Below are 17,553 nucleotides of genomic sequence, written 5' to 3'. Positions count from 1 at the left end.
GAAGTTTTTCCATTTTATATGTAACCTGTTATAGGGGCGGCATGGTTTATTAGAGGGGCGGCAGGGTGATAGTAATATCCCTCTAATTGGTTAGGAGAAGTCCTATAGGGGGTGTAAATTAACTAGATTACCCTCCCCATCTTTTAACCTAAATCTAAACTAAATTGAAAATTTGTTTTCTTTCTTCTCTTCTCCTCCTCCCATCAATCGTAACCTCCATTAAAACTTAAAATTTCATCATCTTCAATTAATCGACGATTCGAAAATTAATCAAGTATAGTGTAATGACTTATATGAGGTATGTTTTGAAAATCCAGTTACGATTTGGTTTATTTTGTTCAATTTAAGTTTAATTTCTATCAAAAATTAGGATTTTGGATGAAAATTGAAATTGAAATTTCTGGGTTTATGTGAGTTACGGTTGATTTTAACTCAATTACGAACCGTAACTGGATATTTTGATATTGTTACGGTTGGTAATAGTTCAATTACCAACCATATGTTCTTATATCTGAGAATTTTCTTCAGTTACGGATGGTAACCATTTTAGCATTTGGTTACCAACCGTAACTGGTTATACGATTGGGTTTTCTTCAAATTTAACCAGTTACGGTTGGTAGTTCATCTTTTACGAACCGTAACTTCGATTTACGGTTGGTTATGAGCAAAATTCCAACTGTAATTAGCTCTGAAAATGTAAAAGAATTGAATTTTTTACATACTTTAGATAACTTTGAGCGACAAAAAGCTAGTTGGGACTAATTCAGAAGTATACCCGGTCATTTTCAGGTCATGGTTCTTCATTTTGTTGGTTAATTTCTTCAATTGATTGAGATTGACCTTCTCCTCTAAACTTTTTTTTTTAACTCTAAAAATTTGATTTTGGTTTTGATTTTGAGTTAATATAAGTGAAATTAGTCATTAACGCTAAACTTGATTATCATCACTAAACTAGGTTATCAATTTTGAGGGTTAATTTATCTTTTTATAAGGGACACCTTGAATGATCATGTAATGACCCTTTTTGTCCTATTAGAATGCCGCCCCTCTAATAAACCATGCCGCCCCTATAACGGGTTATTTTGTACTCGCAAAGATGAGAGCACAAACCAGATCGACAGATCTGGTATCTTTTGTATTTTCTGATCAGTAATTGAGTGGTTAACTGAAAACGAAGGGTGTATACGAGTTTTGACCTTCGGTCGCTGGTTTAAATACAGGACTGATATTATCCTAGCAAGTGAAAACTTATGCTCCCAGTCCACAAATCTGGCGCGGCTTTTCTTTTGGCAGATTGTCCTGAAGTTATGACTATCAACATTAGCTCTCTAGAAATGATCAAACTGAGTTATTAAAACATGTAGCTCAAAGCCTCAAACCATGACTAGAAAAGATCATTAACACACATCGTGAAACTAATGAAAGAAGCTAAAGATGGATATATCTGGTTTATCGTTACACTGTCCTGAAGTCTATAAATTCAGATAGCCAATCAGACAATTAACCTGTTGCGATGATTGAAGTAGAGCATTATATTGCCATAACGAAAAACGGAAAGGAAAAAAACTAAGAAAACGGACGATTTGCGCTATTTTAGGTAAAAACTGTTGGTATGGCCATTTTTTACCATTATTGGGTGTTCCTGATCGTTCTTGAGAACAGCAGGAGACCATTGCTGGTATAACAGTCGTTCTTCGGTTCACTGACCTGTTGCAGTCAACTCAACTTCACTTCTTCTTTACTGACAGATACTAACTGAACCTCTTACGACTATCGACTTAGGTTGTAGGTCAACTAGCTCATGTCTCTTTCTTTCAGAATCCTTATGTTTCTACTTCCGAGTTCTCAAATCTGGATAGGTACCGCATTTAACCCACTTACTATTTCCCCTTATTTACAACCTGATTTCTCACTTAGACAACTTTTCTACACATACTGAGTTCTTACAACACACTATTAGCAAACAAGTATACAGTTGCTCTGGAACATGAATCACTTAAGTGAAAGGAAAAAATGCATAAACTATGCTGTACGATTTCTATCTCTATTATATAATATTGTGTTTGTAGAGGATAGATATGTAAACGAGTGAAGAAACTTGAAATCGTTTAGCAGAGAATTAGCAACTCACAACAACTGCATTCAAGAGAGCAGGGCGCTCATCCATGCTGTCTCCGAGCCCAAAACCTCCAATCCAAAAACCTGCAGAATCACGTGTTTCCTAAACATTTCAGCGAGACTGAATTGACAGTGACGAAAACAAAATCAAACACATAATTGACTAGCGGCACCAGCCAACACAGTGATGTTAAAATCGTAGGAACCGCAATCGGAATCATACAGTTTGGATTAATTATTACCACATTGATCCAATTCTAGTGTAAAAATATTTTTGTATTGAATCTTATGATTCCTGTTATAGTCTTTAAAAACTTTCTATCTTTTTTTTTTCATTTTTTGTTTGTTTATGGTGTACCTTTTTGAGGGTATATACATACTCTATTATGTTTAAAATCAAACCCGAACGTTATATAGATATATAAACTAGCTAACTGGTCTCATTCGGAAAAAGATTATCAGTCTTTTTAAGCCTTGTCTTTTCTACTAGTTAAGTAAGAATTCCACCAGAAAGTCTTTATGTCCACAATCAACATCCTTTTCTAAGCTAAGATTGCTTCGTGTCCTTCTGAATACTGTACATTATAGACAGAAAAAGGATAGATAGATAGTCTTTAAAGGATACAAAAAAGACAAATAAGATTCACGTTCTATATTGAAACATGCAATATAGTAAACCATTTAATGCTAGAATTGGATCAAAACTATTTGTTAAGGTTCAATTCAGATGTATGACGCACGGCGTGAGTCCAGTAATTTTAAGATCAGTGTTAGTTTGATTGTGTTATCTAACTGCGGGTTCCTGGTTCCCACGATACCGAACCAAGGGCCCATTTATGGTTCCCATCCAAATGTGAGCTAACTGCCTACAAGTTTTCACTTATAAACAAAATCAAGTAGCTAATACATTTAAATTTTATGAGGTGTCTTTACTCTGCATCTGAAAGTTTCAATATGATGTGCCTGTGAATACAGTGTAAATAGGAAATACAAATCTAAAACCATGACTAAAAATTACCTGACACATTTCGCTTTGCTACTTCCTGAGCACATCGAATGCGCTCGTCAACATTAGATCCTCCAACAATAGCTCCCAAAACTGAGGTTCCATGGGTCTACATTGCATAAAGTAATCGTCATTAGATGGAGTTTCCACGACACCAGACCCAACAAAAAATCTTAAATGAATAAATGATATATACAGAGACACATATACATTACCGACCTGGTCTAAGGAAATGCATTCGTCAAGCCAACGTATGGTTCGATCCACCGAAGTCTTATTCCTACTCTCAGATGCATAAGCAGGCACTTCATCTGCCAGGCTGGCCCATACATTAGGTTTCAAGGATGAAACCATTTCTACATATTCAGAAGGTTTAATCTGTGAACATAATTGGGATAAGTATAGTTGAATAAATTTAATAAAAATGCCAATTTACAAAGTGCAAAATTGAAGATAATGTACCCTTGACTTCAAAAGGAATCAAGTATATATGTGGCTATATGTATATGGATATATAGAGAGAGTAAGGGAGATAGATATATTACGGATAGGCGGCCACAAGGTGTCTCAAAAGCAGCTTTAAACTTGTTGGTCGTCTCAGCAACCGGAAGACATACCATAGAATCCCTTGGAGAAGCAGAGAACCCATGATTTTGCAGACCTACCAGCTCGTGCAATCCCCCAATGTTTGATATAGTTTTACGTGAAGCGCCTTCAAAACTGCAGAGTTTCCAAATCATACACATGAGAAAGTCAACAAAACCCTTACTGGCTAAATATTGTTCAATCACTAGGTTACTGGTGTTAAAATCGATTCAACCCTGACAAGAGAGAACACATTAGAACTATACAAGACATTGCAATAACAATTTTTTACTATCAAATAACAGCTGACACTGATTGGTTTGAACCTAAAACTTCTATTGCAAACTAGACCACTTCATATAACCCATCTCCAAGGTTGTACCGGAATACTCCCACAGTCCAATAGTGATTAAAATTCACAACCAAAACCTCTTAAAACAGTAGATTAATTTTAAACTAAATTTGCTTTAAAAGGACAATCATGTAAAAGGGGTATCAACAACACATTAAGAAAAAAATAAAATAAATAATCACACCATTCAGGTAAACCTCACTGAAGCAAAACAACAAACACTTATGCAAGAACAGAAAAATCATAGATTTTACACTATAAATCACTAATTAAACTCAGTAAAACTACTATCTGTAGAGATGGAGAGGTGGGTTTAGCAACTTACAAGTGCATAGGACTAACATGAAGAAGATGAGAATCAGGTGAAGGTAGAGAAAGAAGAAGATCAGGAGCAATGAAAACGGGTAGTCCTTTACGTGTAGTAAGAAGAAGAGAAGGTGTCTCTATTGGTAATGGACAATTGCTAAGTTGGAGAACTCCTGTCCGTGCTCTCCCACCATTACTCCATGCTTTCACTGCAAATTTCATACTTTCTTCGGTTTTTTCTTTTCTGTATTCTCCCCTGTGTTGAGTGTAAACCCCCAGAGGTACTATTAATCTTTTGTATGGATGTTTTTTAACGCGCCGTTCTAGGCATACGTCTGTTACCCTATTAGGATGGTCTAATCTTTAGAAGCTCTCTATGAGCAGACCGGCCGAAATAAAGACTAGTTAGGTGTATAAAAGCAAAACTTCTGATTACTGTGGTCGAAGACGGAAGCTGCTAGGGAGACCCCGGAATCTTAAACCACATTTTGACCCTCTATGTGTCTTCTCCATTTATCGTGATTTCTCACCCACCCTATCACACCAGCGAAAAATATGGGATCGGTTTTAAAAATGAGCTAATAGAAATTTGACATATAGAAGGGTAAATTTTCGGTGTCAAAATTTTGGGGTCTCCTTAGCATTTTCGGTCGAAGACTCCAAAGGTGGCCAGATAGGGCAGGTTGGTTTAGTTTTCAACCCAAACCGAACTTGGTCCAAACTGAAAGAATATATATATATATATATATATATATATTTAAATTATTTGGAAATTTTGCAAACAAAATATATTCTTTTAAGGCGTATCAATAGGAAATATGTTAGCAGTCACCTTTTTTAGTAGTATGTCTTTGGAGCTTAGTTTGTTAGGCTTCCAACTAGTTGATGTAATATATTTATTCGATAAATTACCGCGATTTTTAAACTGTTTGGATATTTTCCCAAACACATACTACACCCTTATCATATATTTAACTTTAGAGTGTTCTTTTTCCTTCTTCTTCTTTCGGATGTGACCATGAATGTAAGATTGTGCAGATGGAGTCATCGGAATCAAGAATATCACTATTTCTCATGCATCGGGTCAAAAACGTAGTAGGATAACAGTTGTAAACACTGGAAGTTCTCGATGTTCGGACATATAAAAGGCTTATGATGATTCTTTTTCTTTTCTTCTGAAGCATGGAAATTTATTAGAATTAAATGGCAATTACACGGGGTAAATGATACCCGAGGAGTCATCCATTACAATTTGGTTGATGCATGGTGGGATCGTATGGTCCCAAAATAAAGTTATAAGGTTCTCCAATTGGCTGTTGTTTGCTGTCAGGTTGGCCAGTCCATCCGCCGCCTGATTTCCTTACCTATAGTTGTGGTTGACCGTGCAATAGGGGATTTGTCTCATGATTTATTTGGTTTCAGAAAGTCCGAGGTTAGGAATCGAAGCAGTTTTTCCGAATCAGTTTCGAACTGAACCTTTGGTCAACTTCGTTCTTTTATCGTCTTGGACGCTATGAGCATTGCCCAAGACTCAAGTTTCGAACTAGTGTTGCGCTACGTCTACCAGGGTGTTGGCAAAAGCATCCCTACAAATGAAACCCGCTCCAGCTATTCCCGGGTGTCCTCGCGCTACTTCGTCCGTGTTGATCTTGATCCAGTCTATATTAGGTTTGATCCAACCTATTAAGACTGTTGTAGACATTGGTGTTTCATTTCTTGGGGTTTGTGGGAGCTGGTATTCCAGGTAGCACGGGAGAGAGGTTCTCTTGTGCGCAAGAGAACTCTTGTTGAAGACCTATAGCCATTTGGGTAATGATGTTTGGATTTAGTTGCCTTTGTCGATAAATGTAATCATTCCTAGATATCCATAAGGACCACAAAAGGAAATCAGAAGGATGTTTTGATAGAATGATAGAATTTGTGTGATTGTCATATGGGGATTAGGGAAGTTTGGAAGATTTTGGGTTGTGGCTGATTGAGTAGGGAGTCTTGTGAGGAGAATGCTACATGTGATCATAGACACTTGACATGAAGGAGAATATGAGTAGCAGATTATGGACCAGAGTTGCATTGTGACAGATGTTGGTATCAGTGAGGTGGATATGGTTTAGAATGGTGAAGGCCGATAGGCATTTGTTGATTGATTTCCACAAAATATTGTAATTTTGGAGGACATATAAGTGTCCTTAGAAACTTAGTTGGTGGCAAAGGGTTTTGGTGGGAATGATCCAATGAGTTGGTTAAGCAGTGGTATCCAGATGTTGTGGTGTAGTTTCCATCTTTGGTGAAAGGCCGGATGATTCTATCAGAGGGGTTATTTTGGGGTAGATGGATATTCATGATTCTTTGACTTATTTGGGGTAGCAGGAGATTTTGTTTATCGTGATTCCAGGTGTGAGTGAGAGGATCAATGAGGTCAGCGACAATTTGGATTGGGTAGAAATTCGCTGGGTCTAGGGCATTATTGAATTATGGTATCCAATTTTCTTGAGTAAGGGTTGTTAATCCATCTCCGATTTTGTGGAAAATATGTTGTTTGATTGTGGGAATGAGGGACACTAACTGACTCCGTTGGGGACTGACTGAAGATGAAGTAGTTGTAGTCCCTGGAAAAAAAAAAGGTTGTTGCTTAAGATATTTTTCGTTGCAAAAGCTAGCATAGATTGAATCCGGTTTGTCATGGGTGTTCCAGACCCGTTTCATGACTAGCGCTTTATTATGATCGATGCTTCTTCGAATTCCCAGACCACCTTCTGATTTGGTCTAAATCAACTTATCATATCCCAGTGGGTGAAGCTTCTTAACTAAGGAGTCATGTCTTCAGAAAAAGTTTCGGATGATACGATCTATTTTTTTATTCACATTGGTAGGCAAAAGTTATACTCGCATGACGTGAGTTGAAATAGGGGGTTTACGATGATGTATATGAAGTTGAAAAGTTTAGTGGTATTTGTACTTTTAAGTATATTATACTAAAAAAATTAACCGTCCTTTAGAAAATAGTAGTAGCACTTTAAGGGCACATTTTAGAAAAAAAAAAATATTAAAGAATGTCTAATGATGTCGACATAAAAGAACTTCGCCTATAAAACTTGAGTGAGGAAATGGTAGAGGGTAGCAAAACTTGAGTAAGGAATGAAACCTTGCATATACAAGCAAAAAAAAGGAGAATCCATATCTTGTTTATTCACTTTTTAAAAAGAGGAAAGATCCCTTCACACTTTTATTCTCACACTATCTCACACATTGGATGTTAATTTTGTGAATAAAAACCAAACCTCTTAACTGATTTGAAGCTAACATTTTGAGGATATGCTCCTCTTACGAAATTGTACATGCCTACGAAAAATGATCACATTCCAAAATATAAAACCTCATAATCTATCGGTCTTAATTTCGACGTCCAAAAATCTATTGATTTTCAACGGCTCATTTTCGAAGTAGTAGATGGTGGTGTTATACTTCTCGGAATACACTCATTTTCAGTGTGAACATAGAGATTTATAATACTAACATATCCCCAAAATATTAGCTTCAAATCCATTACGGTTTGGTTTCTATCTGGAAAAATAACGTCTAACATGTGAGATAGTGTGATAATAAAAGTACGAGGGGATCCCTCTTCTTTTAAAAATCTATTAAAGTCTAGTTTTTTTCTAGATCATACTTTGACCCCACTTTTAATAGTTTATATAAATAAAATATTTTGGGCGGACCGATGTCATTGTAGTACAGTGTTAAATTCAAAACTCATCCGTATCAAAATTCTTTACAGATAAAAAAAAATAAAAAAAAGTTGGGCGGGAACTAATTTCTCGCTCACATTTTATTTCCTACCCGCACCATAATTAAGGCTTAGGCATTCCCATTATACTTTGTAAGCTTCCATACATACAACCTTGTTGATAGGAAAACTTTTTTGCGTTATATTCAAGATCTCAATCCAAAATTTAACTAGATTTCAAGAAACACATTTACTAGGGACTACATAGGGATTTTCGGGAAACAAAAAATAAATTGAAAGAAATATTGTCATCCACCTAGGTATGCCTCACAACCGACATGTGGACTGCGATTCAAAATTTAATTAATCACATGTTGCCAAAGAAAATTATTAAGATTTATGCGCCTTTATGTTCACATAAATATAAAGCTATTGTTTGGTTTAACCCACCAAACGATAAACGATGGTAAGTCAAACTTGGTTGTCATATTTTAGATTTAAAATTGAGACTGCTTGATTACATTAGTAGAGTCAACTTCGTTAGGTTAAACTAGGAAACATCAGAAATATTGAGACAAACTCGTGTTACTCTAAAGAACCTGAAAACGTGTCGACATTAACGTGCACATCATTCTTTCTTTCGAGGTTAGTAATATATATTTGAATTATTTCAATTTCAATCTACGTTTATTTCAAGTCGTTTATATTGAAACATAATATGAGAAGTTATATTTATATTTATCTCTAGTATGAAATAACGAGGGTACTAAGTACACCACGAATCGGTTGTAGTCGACTCGGGCCACCGACTCCTATATTAATATTGTCGTCCTTCCCTTTAGTAGTTTATATTTAATACCGTTCCACAGGGTTAAAAAAATAATAAAGTCCCAATGTTCAAAAAGTGTCCAAAAATAAAATCACACCATAATACAATTTTTTAGAATAGATAAAACCCTAAAGAAAAAGTCAAAAAAAAAAAGTAATAAAGAATAAAACCTTCTTTTCTATTCCTTTTGGACTCCTCTTTTGTTCTTTTCTTTGGCCTTGCTTTTCTTTTCAATACTTTTTATCCTTATCTTTAGCACGTTTCCAAATCTGAAAACAAATAGAAAATACCAAAATATGTAAGAAATAACAAAAAATAATAATAAAAGTAAAAATAAAAAATAAACTCCAAACTAAACTAAAAAATAAAAACTAAATCTAATAACGAATCTAAGAACAAGTCCACGCCAGCGGCGCCAAAAATAAATGTGATTTAGAATAACGGTAAATAAAGTTCGTTCAAGACTTGTGAAGATTCGATTCTAAACCTAATTTGCAATTCTAAAGAAAAAGAAAAATCAATCAAAAGATTTAAGCAAGATTGTAGAACGGACTGAGACAAAGAATTCCACCATTAACCAGTTTTCAAGTGATTCAATATTAACAATTATGCAACTCGTACATTCAAATTGATTCTTAATTATTGCCTAGATACATAAATTTCCAAAATAATGACTGTAAATTGAAAGCATGAAAATTGAAAGTGTTAAACTAAGCATGAAGAGCCGAAACAAATCACAATCATTCAATAAAAATCATGCATTCAGTTTTTATTCAATGCAAATAATCATAAAAAATTATTGCAAAAATTAATTAAATAAAAATTACCACTTTATTATTGGAAAAATAGATTCTTCCATTGTCCCAGTGATGGCGTTTAGATCATCAAAACACTCTCAAAAGATTGATTCATGGCTCAAATAGTGTTTAAAAGATAAAGTATAAGAAAAAGAATAAAACAGATCAACTGCAACGTGTTAGAGCAATGCGCGGTTGAACCCGCAAGTTTTGTTATCTCAAGCTTGTTGTCAACGTTATTTGTAGAAAATTATATCTTGATTTCTAATCAACAAAGTCAAGTATCAGACTAGGTTAAAAATTGGCAGTTGAGTATCAGACATCACCCTCGAAGACTGAAGATCGACGAAGACATTTGGAGAACTTCATCAACAAGGTCTGTGAAGACTGAACTATTATATTTTAATCATTATCTTACCATTCTATCTTATGAGACTATGCCTTATTTCTAGTAGATTTATTGCAAGTAAGAAATTTTGAATCAAGATTGTCTTGTTAAACATCTCGAAATATGATTCAAGGATTGGATGTTCAAGAATTAATTTGCGGATCATTTGAAAATCGCCCAAGTAATGATTTTATCATTTGGGAATGTTTCAAACTTCAAAAAAGAGAAATTCAAAACTTCTGTTATTTCGACTCAAGGTAGGTTGGCGAACCAGTTTGCAAACCATGGATATTTAAATTTCTGGAATACAGGAAGGTCGGCTAACCAGTTCGCAAACCTTAAGTTCAAAAGAGGACTTTTCACGAACCGTGGTGATCTGAATTTTTTTATGTTGGTGAAAAAAGGTTAACAATTGGCGAACACGGTTCACGGACCATATCCATATGAGTTTATGTGCCGAGTAGGGTTGGCGAACCCAGTTCACGAACTGTTGCACCGTGAACGGTCCCAGTAAAATTTTAGCAGATGCTTAAAGACTTATTTTAAAAAAATATGTTTAGTATTGCTATGACTCTCATAAACACCTCTAAGACATCGTTGATCACTAAAACACTTGTGTATATGTATCATGATTAAATTAAGTGTTTAAATGAATATCAAATTGCTTATAGTTCATACGACATATTTGTCAGAACAGTCAATATACACGGTTTTGTAACTGGATCACTGTGTATATTCTTCTATGTGATTTCAAGACTAATTCTCATATGCTTACTGATAGACGCATTTATGTGTCTAATATGTCTCTATTGTATGTATTGTTAGTGCTCAATTTTGTATTTATTGTGTTCTTTTATGTCTTTGTAGGAATTTTTAGATAAATAAGCCCTTGCGGTGAAATGGGCTCAAAAAGCAGTGTTTTACACCCCAGAGAAATGTATCGTAGGCACCCCAGAAATGCACCGGAAGAACCCCAGAAATGTCCCGGAGGAACCCCAGAAAATTACTATTTCAGCCCCAAAAATTACTATTTCCACCCAAATTGCTAAGGGGACACCACTATTTGCTAAGGGGACACCATATTCACGATTCAAAAAAATGAATTTGGCGGGAAGAAAACATGCAGACGCTGTTGAAGTTTGGTCGGATTGTTGGAGGAATTCTAGCGAGATTCAATCGCTGGAAATTATTGGGTTAAGCCTGTTAGGGCTAAACAGGTCGAATGCAAATGATTTTAGCGATCAAGTTGGGCTGAAATGACCTGGAGAGAAGATCAAAGTCCAAACAGGGGATAGCAATATTTTTGGAAACAGAGAGAGAATATCGAGTTCTCTGTTGGGTTTGTGGAAGATACTCGAGTAAAGAGGGAATATATGGTACCTATATCGAATCCTAGAAGATTGAAAAAACGAAATATCTGCCATTAATGCGTGAACAGAGTCCACAGGGAAAGAAACATCGAATATGGCTGTGAAGAATATTGGAAGATATTCGGGATTAAATCAAGGATATTTTGAAGGTTGTTGGGTATAAAAGGACCCCTTGGGTTTAGTAGAGAGGGTGTCGAGAGTTTGGGGAGGTTTGGAGGCGAGCAGAGAGGCGCAGGAGAAGTTGCAGAGAAGTTACCTGCTGCTGCTGCTGCTGCCATTAACACGCCTGAAGAACACGAAGAACACACTTACCAGAACCGTCGTTTTCCAGCAGTCTTAAAACAGCAGCGACAGCGACAGTGGAAGCTAAGTATCGTTGTTTCTGTTACAGCAGTGGTAAAGTATCGTTGTTCTCTGGACGCCTTCTGTGGGTCGCAGATTAATCGATTTATGATTTTTATTGATTGGTTGTGATATCGTATGATGATGTATGCTTGGTCGTAGTGCTTTTGATGCGTCATGCTAGTGATATACAATAAATATTCTAAAAATCTACCTTGGCAAGAATGAGAGTCCTTATGATTTGAGCTATAATTGTTTCGAATAAATATATGAATTGTGTGAATGATTAATGGTGGAATCCTGAGTCCTAGTGTCTCTTGATCCTGTGACAAAAATTGTATATATTTTTATTTTCTAAAAAAATTATCCTTCACAAGTCCGAGAGTTTGAACCTCATTACTACACCCACAAAAATCTTTTATCAAAATGGCGCCGCCGACGCGGACTTGTATATAGATTGATTTTTTTTTTTAGGTTTATTATTTTTTTTAGAATTGTTTGTTCCTTTTTACGTTTCTTTTTGTCTTTATTTTGCAGGTTCAAAGTGAAAACTAAGGACTTGGAGAGGAAAAATCTTAAAGCGAAAAGAGAAGAAAAAAAGGACAATTTTAGGATTTAATTTTTAATTTATAACTTTTTTAGAGTGTGTGAGGAAAACTGTAATTTTTTATTTATTTATTTTGGACTTTGGACTTTAAACAATTGGACTTTGTTTTTTTTTTAACCCTACGGAAGGGTATTATTATTAAAAAAAAAAATTATTATATAAACTGTGTGCAGGGAAGGACGACGATTACTATATCGTCTCGGCCCCTCGGGTTCGCACACGGCATAGGAGTCGTGGCCCGAGTCGACGACAACGGTTCATCCCCCGTCTGGTACGGGAGGTAAGTCCAATCGAAACACTCGTGAATCCCCTGCAAGCGAGTTACTGTACTCCTTAAGGTGCTAATTGTTTGAGGACGAACCGGATTGTCTTTATTTTCCTAGTAAAGGGCAAGGCCTGGCCTAAACAAGATAAGGGTTCAGATTTCATCACCGCTCCCTTCTTGCCCGCTTTAGGAGAACAAAACCTAACGCGAACCCAAGCTTTAAAATCTGATTAGAAAGAGACCTATAGGGTATCGAGCTTGTTAGGAAAAAATTTCGAAGGATATTGGTTATTCTTTTAGCATACTTCGAAGTTTGATGACGGTTTCTGTGATTTGAATGCGTGACTGCGCCGCCTTGTACTGCGGTGAGGCCTTGGGTATCAAAGCTCCACAAAGCTTCCCTCGCCTCGATTCAACTTACTTTGACTCGGATTGATTCCAGAGGGGTTTGCTTAAATTGTAACGAATTCCCCTTCGAGAGATAGAAGCTGGTCTAGAAACAATCTAAGTGAGCCATCATGCTTGTTGTTTGCTAGAAATCTTTAGGTTTGTTTTGGTGAAGTCGAGTCGGCCTTGTTTGTGGTTGTGTAGAATTCCCTTGCAATTAAGAATGTCGAGCTGGTATGATAGAAGCCAATACAATGAATATCGACCTGAATTTGAATATGGACATCATCCTTTTTATGACCATGTTGGGAATAGTGGTTGGGAACGCCATCCTTTGGAAGGATATGGGTCATACCCTGGTGAGCCCAATTATTATCCACACATGTATCAGTCTTACGAGCAAGAAGATTATAGTACTAGTTGTTCGTCTCTAGAGGAGACAATCAAACTATTGAAAACTAGTCCCTATTATGATCCTTCTGAACCTGTTCTCCCTCTAGAAGAGTCTCTCAAACAATTAACTGAGAATACAAATAGGTTTGTGTTAGAAATGAATAAACAAAATGCACCCATGAGTGAACCTTTTATACACAATACCATAAGGAAGCCATGTGAGTCGATTCAAAAGATTTTATTAGAGGCCCAGAACAGAACTGCTCAAGATAGTCTTAATTTCCAATATAGTGTTTCCAATAGTACCCTTGAAAATGAGGATAGTTGTTTGCCTAATTTAGAGGACGAGTTTAGAATTGGTAACACTACTTGTTTTGATAAGGTTCGATCTTTTTCATGTTATTATAGTGATGATTATGATGAGGATAGTATTGATGAAGAACATGAAATATGTAGGCATAGTGATCAGGAATTTGTTACTCCGATTGAGCTTTATAATGATAGTGTTGTTTCTAATAAAAATCCAAACAATTTTAATAATTATTCACCTATTCAAAAGGAGGAGGATTTAACTAGAGATACCACCGTTTTAGACGATGTAGTTTAAGATCCTTTAGCCTGCAGTATGTTGGATAATCCATTATTTGATGTGCCTATTAGTGAATCGGAGGAGGTAACTATGATTAAAACCTTAGTTTATGAGCCTTTCGCTGATAATCCTTTATATGATTGTGATGATGGTTTAGAGGAAAGAGTTTACCCTGAGAATACTGTTTTAGAATCTAGCAATTTAGAAACACTAGTCTTAGAAGATGATAAACTCGTAGAAATGAGTGAGGATGAACCCAACTTAGAAGAATCTATTGACCATTTCCAGGAATCTGATGACCTAGAAATTAGGGAAGTTGTGACTAATCTTTCTAGAGACACAGAAAACTCTAAGTTTGGGGGTGATTATCATTCTCCGTGTGTTTTAACTCTTAGTAAGTACCCTCCTGTAGGACTTGACATTTGTTCCTCAACCATCTTACAAGATTATCTTCATACACGTTTTTCCGAACCTAATGATGTCCAGAAAGAAGCTCAGTTGTTATAAACCCATCCTCTGGTTGATGTGGTTAACCCAGGCTATGATACCAAGATTGACTTTGTTTTCCCACCAAAAACTTTTCAACCAATTGTGGGAACTTTTGATTTTAAGATGTGTCGGTTATTAAGTTTTGAGACTAAACCTAATCACTTTAGGATATTAGGGTCGACACATTTTCTTCAGGAAGACCACCTCTTTCATTGTGATCAGCTGTGTGAGTCAAATCTGATTGACTTAGAGGATCCCCAGTTATTCAGGTTGTTGTTATGTGCTTATAAGTTCTTAGTTGAGTTTTTCCAGACTCTAATACCTGAACCGGATCTTAGCTTTGAGGAAATCCAACCGATGAAAACCTGTTATCTAGACCCAGTTATAGAACCTGAACCTGAGCCACAACTAGATGTAGTTGTCTTAAACAAGGGTATGTTTGGCATCTTTTTGGTCTGTTGCAGTTTCCTCTTCTTGTGGGTAATACTTTTTGATCCAGATGACCCACAGTTATTCCGACTACTTCTATATGATTCTATGAGGTGACTAATTCCTTCCGATGTCTGGCTGAAAACTTTAAACTTAGCACTTCTTGGGAGGTAACCCAATCTCATGCAACCCGGTAATATCCTTCCTTCACTCTTTTGCTTCAAATAGTAACTGTCTCTCCTTGTTCATGCTTTTAATTTCATCTTTAGAACATTGAGGACAATGTTAATTTTAAGTTTGGGGGTATGGGAGAAACTTTTTAGTTGCAATAAATAAACTCTAGAGCCTATAAATTTACGCCTATTAAGGATAGCACTAACCAATCTAAGTGGATGGAAACATTTTTGTTTTAGGAGTTGAGGAACCAATCTGACTAGATGGAAACATCTATAAAGTCTATTCATAAAAGCACAGAGCTCAGGTGTTAGAAATAACATGATAGTTTCGCCATATCTTGTCGAGTCCTTTTCACTTTCTATTTTTAGTTTTCTTTTGTTTCAAGTGATTTGATGGGGCACACGATTCAAGTTGTTACCTTTGCTAGGATGAAATAGAGTGACTGAGTTACCTTTTCCAAAAAAAAAAAAAAAAAAAAAATTTAGACCAGACCAGTTAGACCAATCGGAATAAGTATTAACACTTGGATAGCAATATGCGTGTGTTCTCCCTGTTTCCGTCGCCTAAGCAAGCGTGGAATGCAGGACCCGTGGGAACTATCGTGTAATCTGCTGACAAGAAGCATGCGCTTGGATCCAAAAGATCTATTCATGCCGTTAAGTTAAAAAAAAAAAATTAAAAAAAAATGGTTATTGTTATGTGTAGTCAACTGCTGGTTCCCTTGTATTTGCAAGTTTGTTGATCTAGATTTAAGTTATTGACCACTGGTTCCCTTGTATATGCCAGTGTGTTAATATTAGTCAGACCGGTATCTCAGTCATTTAGGTTAGGTTCATCTTGGAAGAGGCCTTCAGACAGATATGGGAAACACCGTTCGCTTTTCAACCATCTACATTTTTCTTTTTCCATCTTCTTAATCTTTTCATGTGATTAGTCTGACTCCGAGTATGATGTCCATCGTGAAACTATCTTAGTAGAGCTCTGTCACTTATATGAATTTTAGTATGCTTGAGTGCAAACTCGTATACAGCAATTGGAATTTCGCATCAGGGTTCTTCCTCTTAGAGTCAATAATTGTATGCCAACCAAGGAGGTTCTTTAGTGCTTTCCAAGGTTCTGCGTAGATAGATAGGGTCTGGAGTATTGGTTTTTTGTGGGTACACCTCTGATAAACCCACCCGAGATTAACTCGGTCACTTTTCAAGAATAAATTTTGCTCGAGGACTAGCAAATAATAAGTTTGGGGGTGTTGATAGACGCATTTATGTGTCTAATATGTCTCTATTGTATGTATTGTTAGTGCTCAATTTTGTATTTATTGTGTTCTTTTATGTCTTTGTAGGAATTTTTAGATAAATAATCCCTTGCGACGAAATTGGCTCAAAAAGCAGTGTTTTACACCCCGGAGAAATGTATCGTAGGAACCCCAGAAATGCACCGGAAGAACCCCAGAAATGTCCCGGAGGAACCCCAGAAAAATTACTGTTTCAGCCCCAAAAATTACTATTTCCACCCAAATTGCTAAGGGGACACCACTGTTTGCTAAGGGGACACCATATTCACGATTCAAAAAAAATGAATTTGGCGGGAAGAAAACATGCAGACGCTGTTGAAGTTTGGTCGGATTGTTGGAGGAATTCTAGCGAGATTCAATCGCTGGAAATTATTGGGTTAAGCCTGTTAGGGCTAAACAGGCCGAATGCAAATGATTTTAGCGATCAAGTTGGGCTGAAATGACCGGGAGAGAAGATCAAAGTCCAAACAGGGGATAGCAATATTTTTGGAAACAGAGAGAGAATATCGAGTTCTCTGTTGGGTTTGTGGAAGATACTCGAGTAAAGAGGGAATATATGGTACCTATATCGAATCCTAGAAGATTGAAAAAACGAAATATCTGCCATTAATGCGTGAACAGAGTCCACAGGGAAAGAAACATCGAATATGGATGTGAAGAATATTGGAAGATATTCGGGATTAAATCAAGGATATTTTGAAGGTTGTTGGGTATAAAAGGACCCCTTGGGTTTAGTAGAGAGGGTGTCGAGAGTTTGGGGAGGTTTGGAGGCGAGCAGAGAGGCGCAGGAGGAGTTGCAGAGAAGTTACCTGCTGCTGCTGCTGCCATTAACACGCTAAAGAACACGAAGAACACACTTACCAGAACCGTCGTTTTCCAGCAGTCTTAAAACAGCAGCGACAGCGACGGTGGAAGCTAAGTATCGTTGTTTCTGTTACAGCAGTGGTAAAGTATCGTTGTTCTCTGGACGCCTTCTGTGGGTCGCAGATTCACTGTTTTAGTTCTTCTTTATCTTTTAATCAACTTTTTGAGCTATAAAAATGTATTTTGAGAACATGATTAATATGAGTAGCTAAACCCCAACATTGGGATGATGGAGGAAGCCG

At 36.4% G+C, this 17,553-nt stretch overlaps 1 protein-coding gene across 1 annotated transcript; it reads right to left on the bottom strand.

Moving 5' to 3' along the window:
* Positions 1-1,248: 1,248 nt before the first annotated feature.
* On the bottom strand, positions 1,249-4,726 carry LOC113305420 (queuine tRNA-ribosyltransferase accessory subunit 2-like). The gene is made up of 6 exons (XM_026554459.1): positions 4,387-4,726; positions 3,670-3,844; positions 3,344-3,502; positions 3,137-3,233; positions 2,132-2,202; positions 1,249-1,299 (listed from the first exon to the last, which is right to left on the bottom strand). Exons 1-6 carry the CDS (start codon positions 4,587-4,589, stop codon positions 1,249-1,251), a joined length of 756 nt encoding a protein of 251 aa, XP_026410244.1. The 5' UTR covers positions 4,590-4,726.
* Between the last annotated feature and the right edge of the window lie 12,827 nt (positions 4,727-17,553).

The sequence above is a fragment of the Papaver somniferum genome, chromosome 8 (genome assembly GCF_003573695.1).
Source record: "Papaver somniferum cultivar HN1 chromosome 8, ASM357369v1, whole genome shotgun sequence".
Taxonomy (NCBI): Eukaryota; Viridiplantae; Streptophyta; class Magnoliopsida; order Ranunculales; family Papaveraceae; genus Papaver; species Papaver somniferum.
The sequence above is the reverse complement of the archived record's forward strand: the minus strand, read 5'-3'. Positions and strand labels throughout refer to the sequence as shown.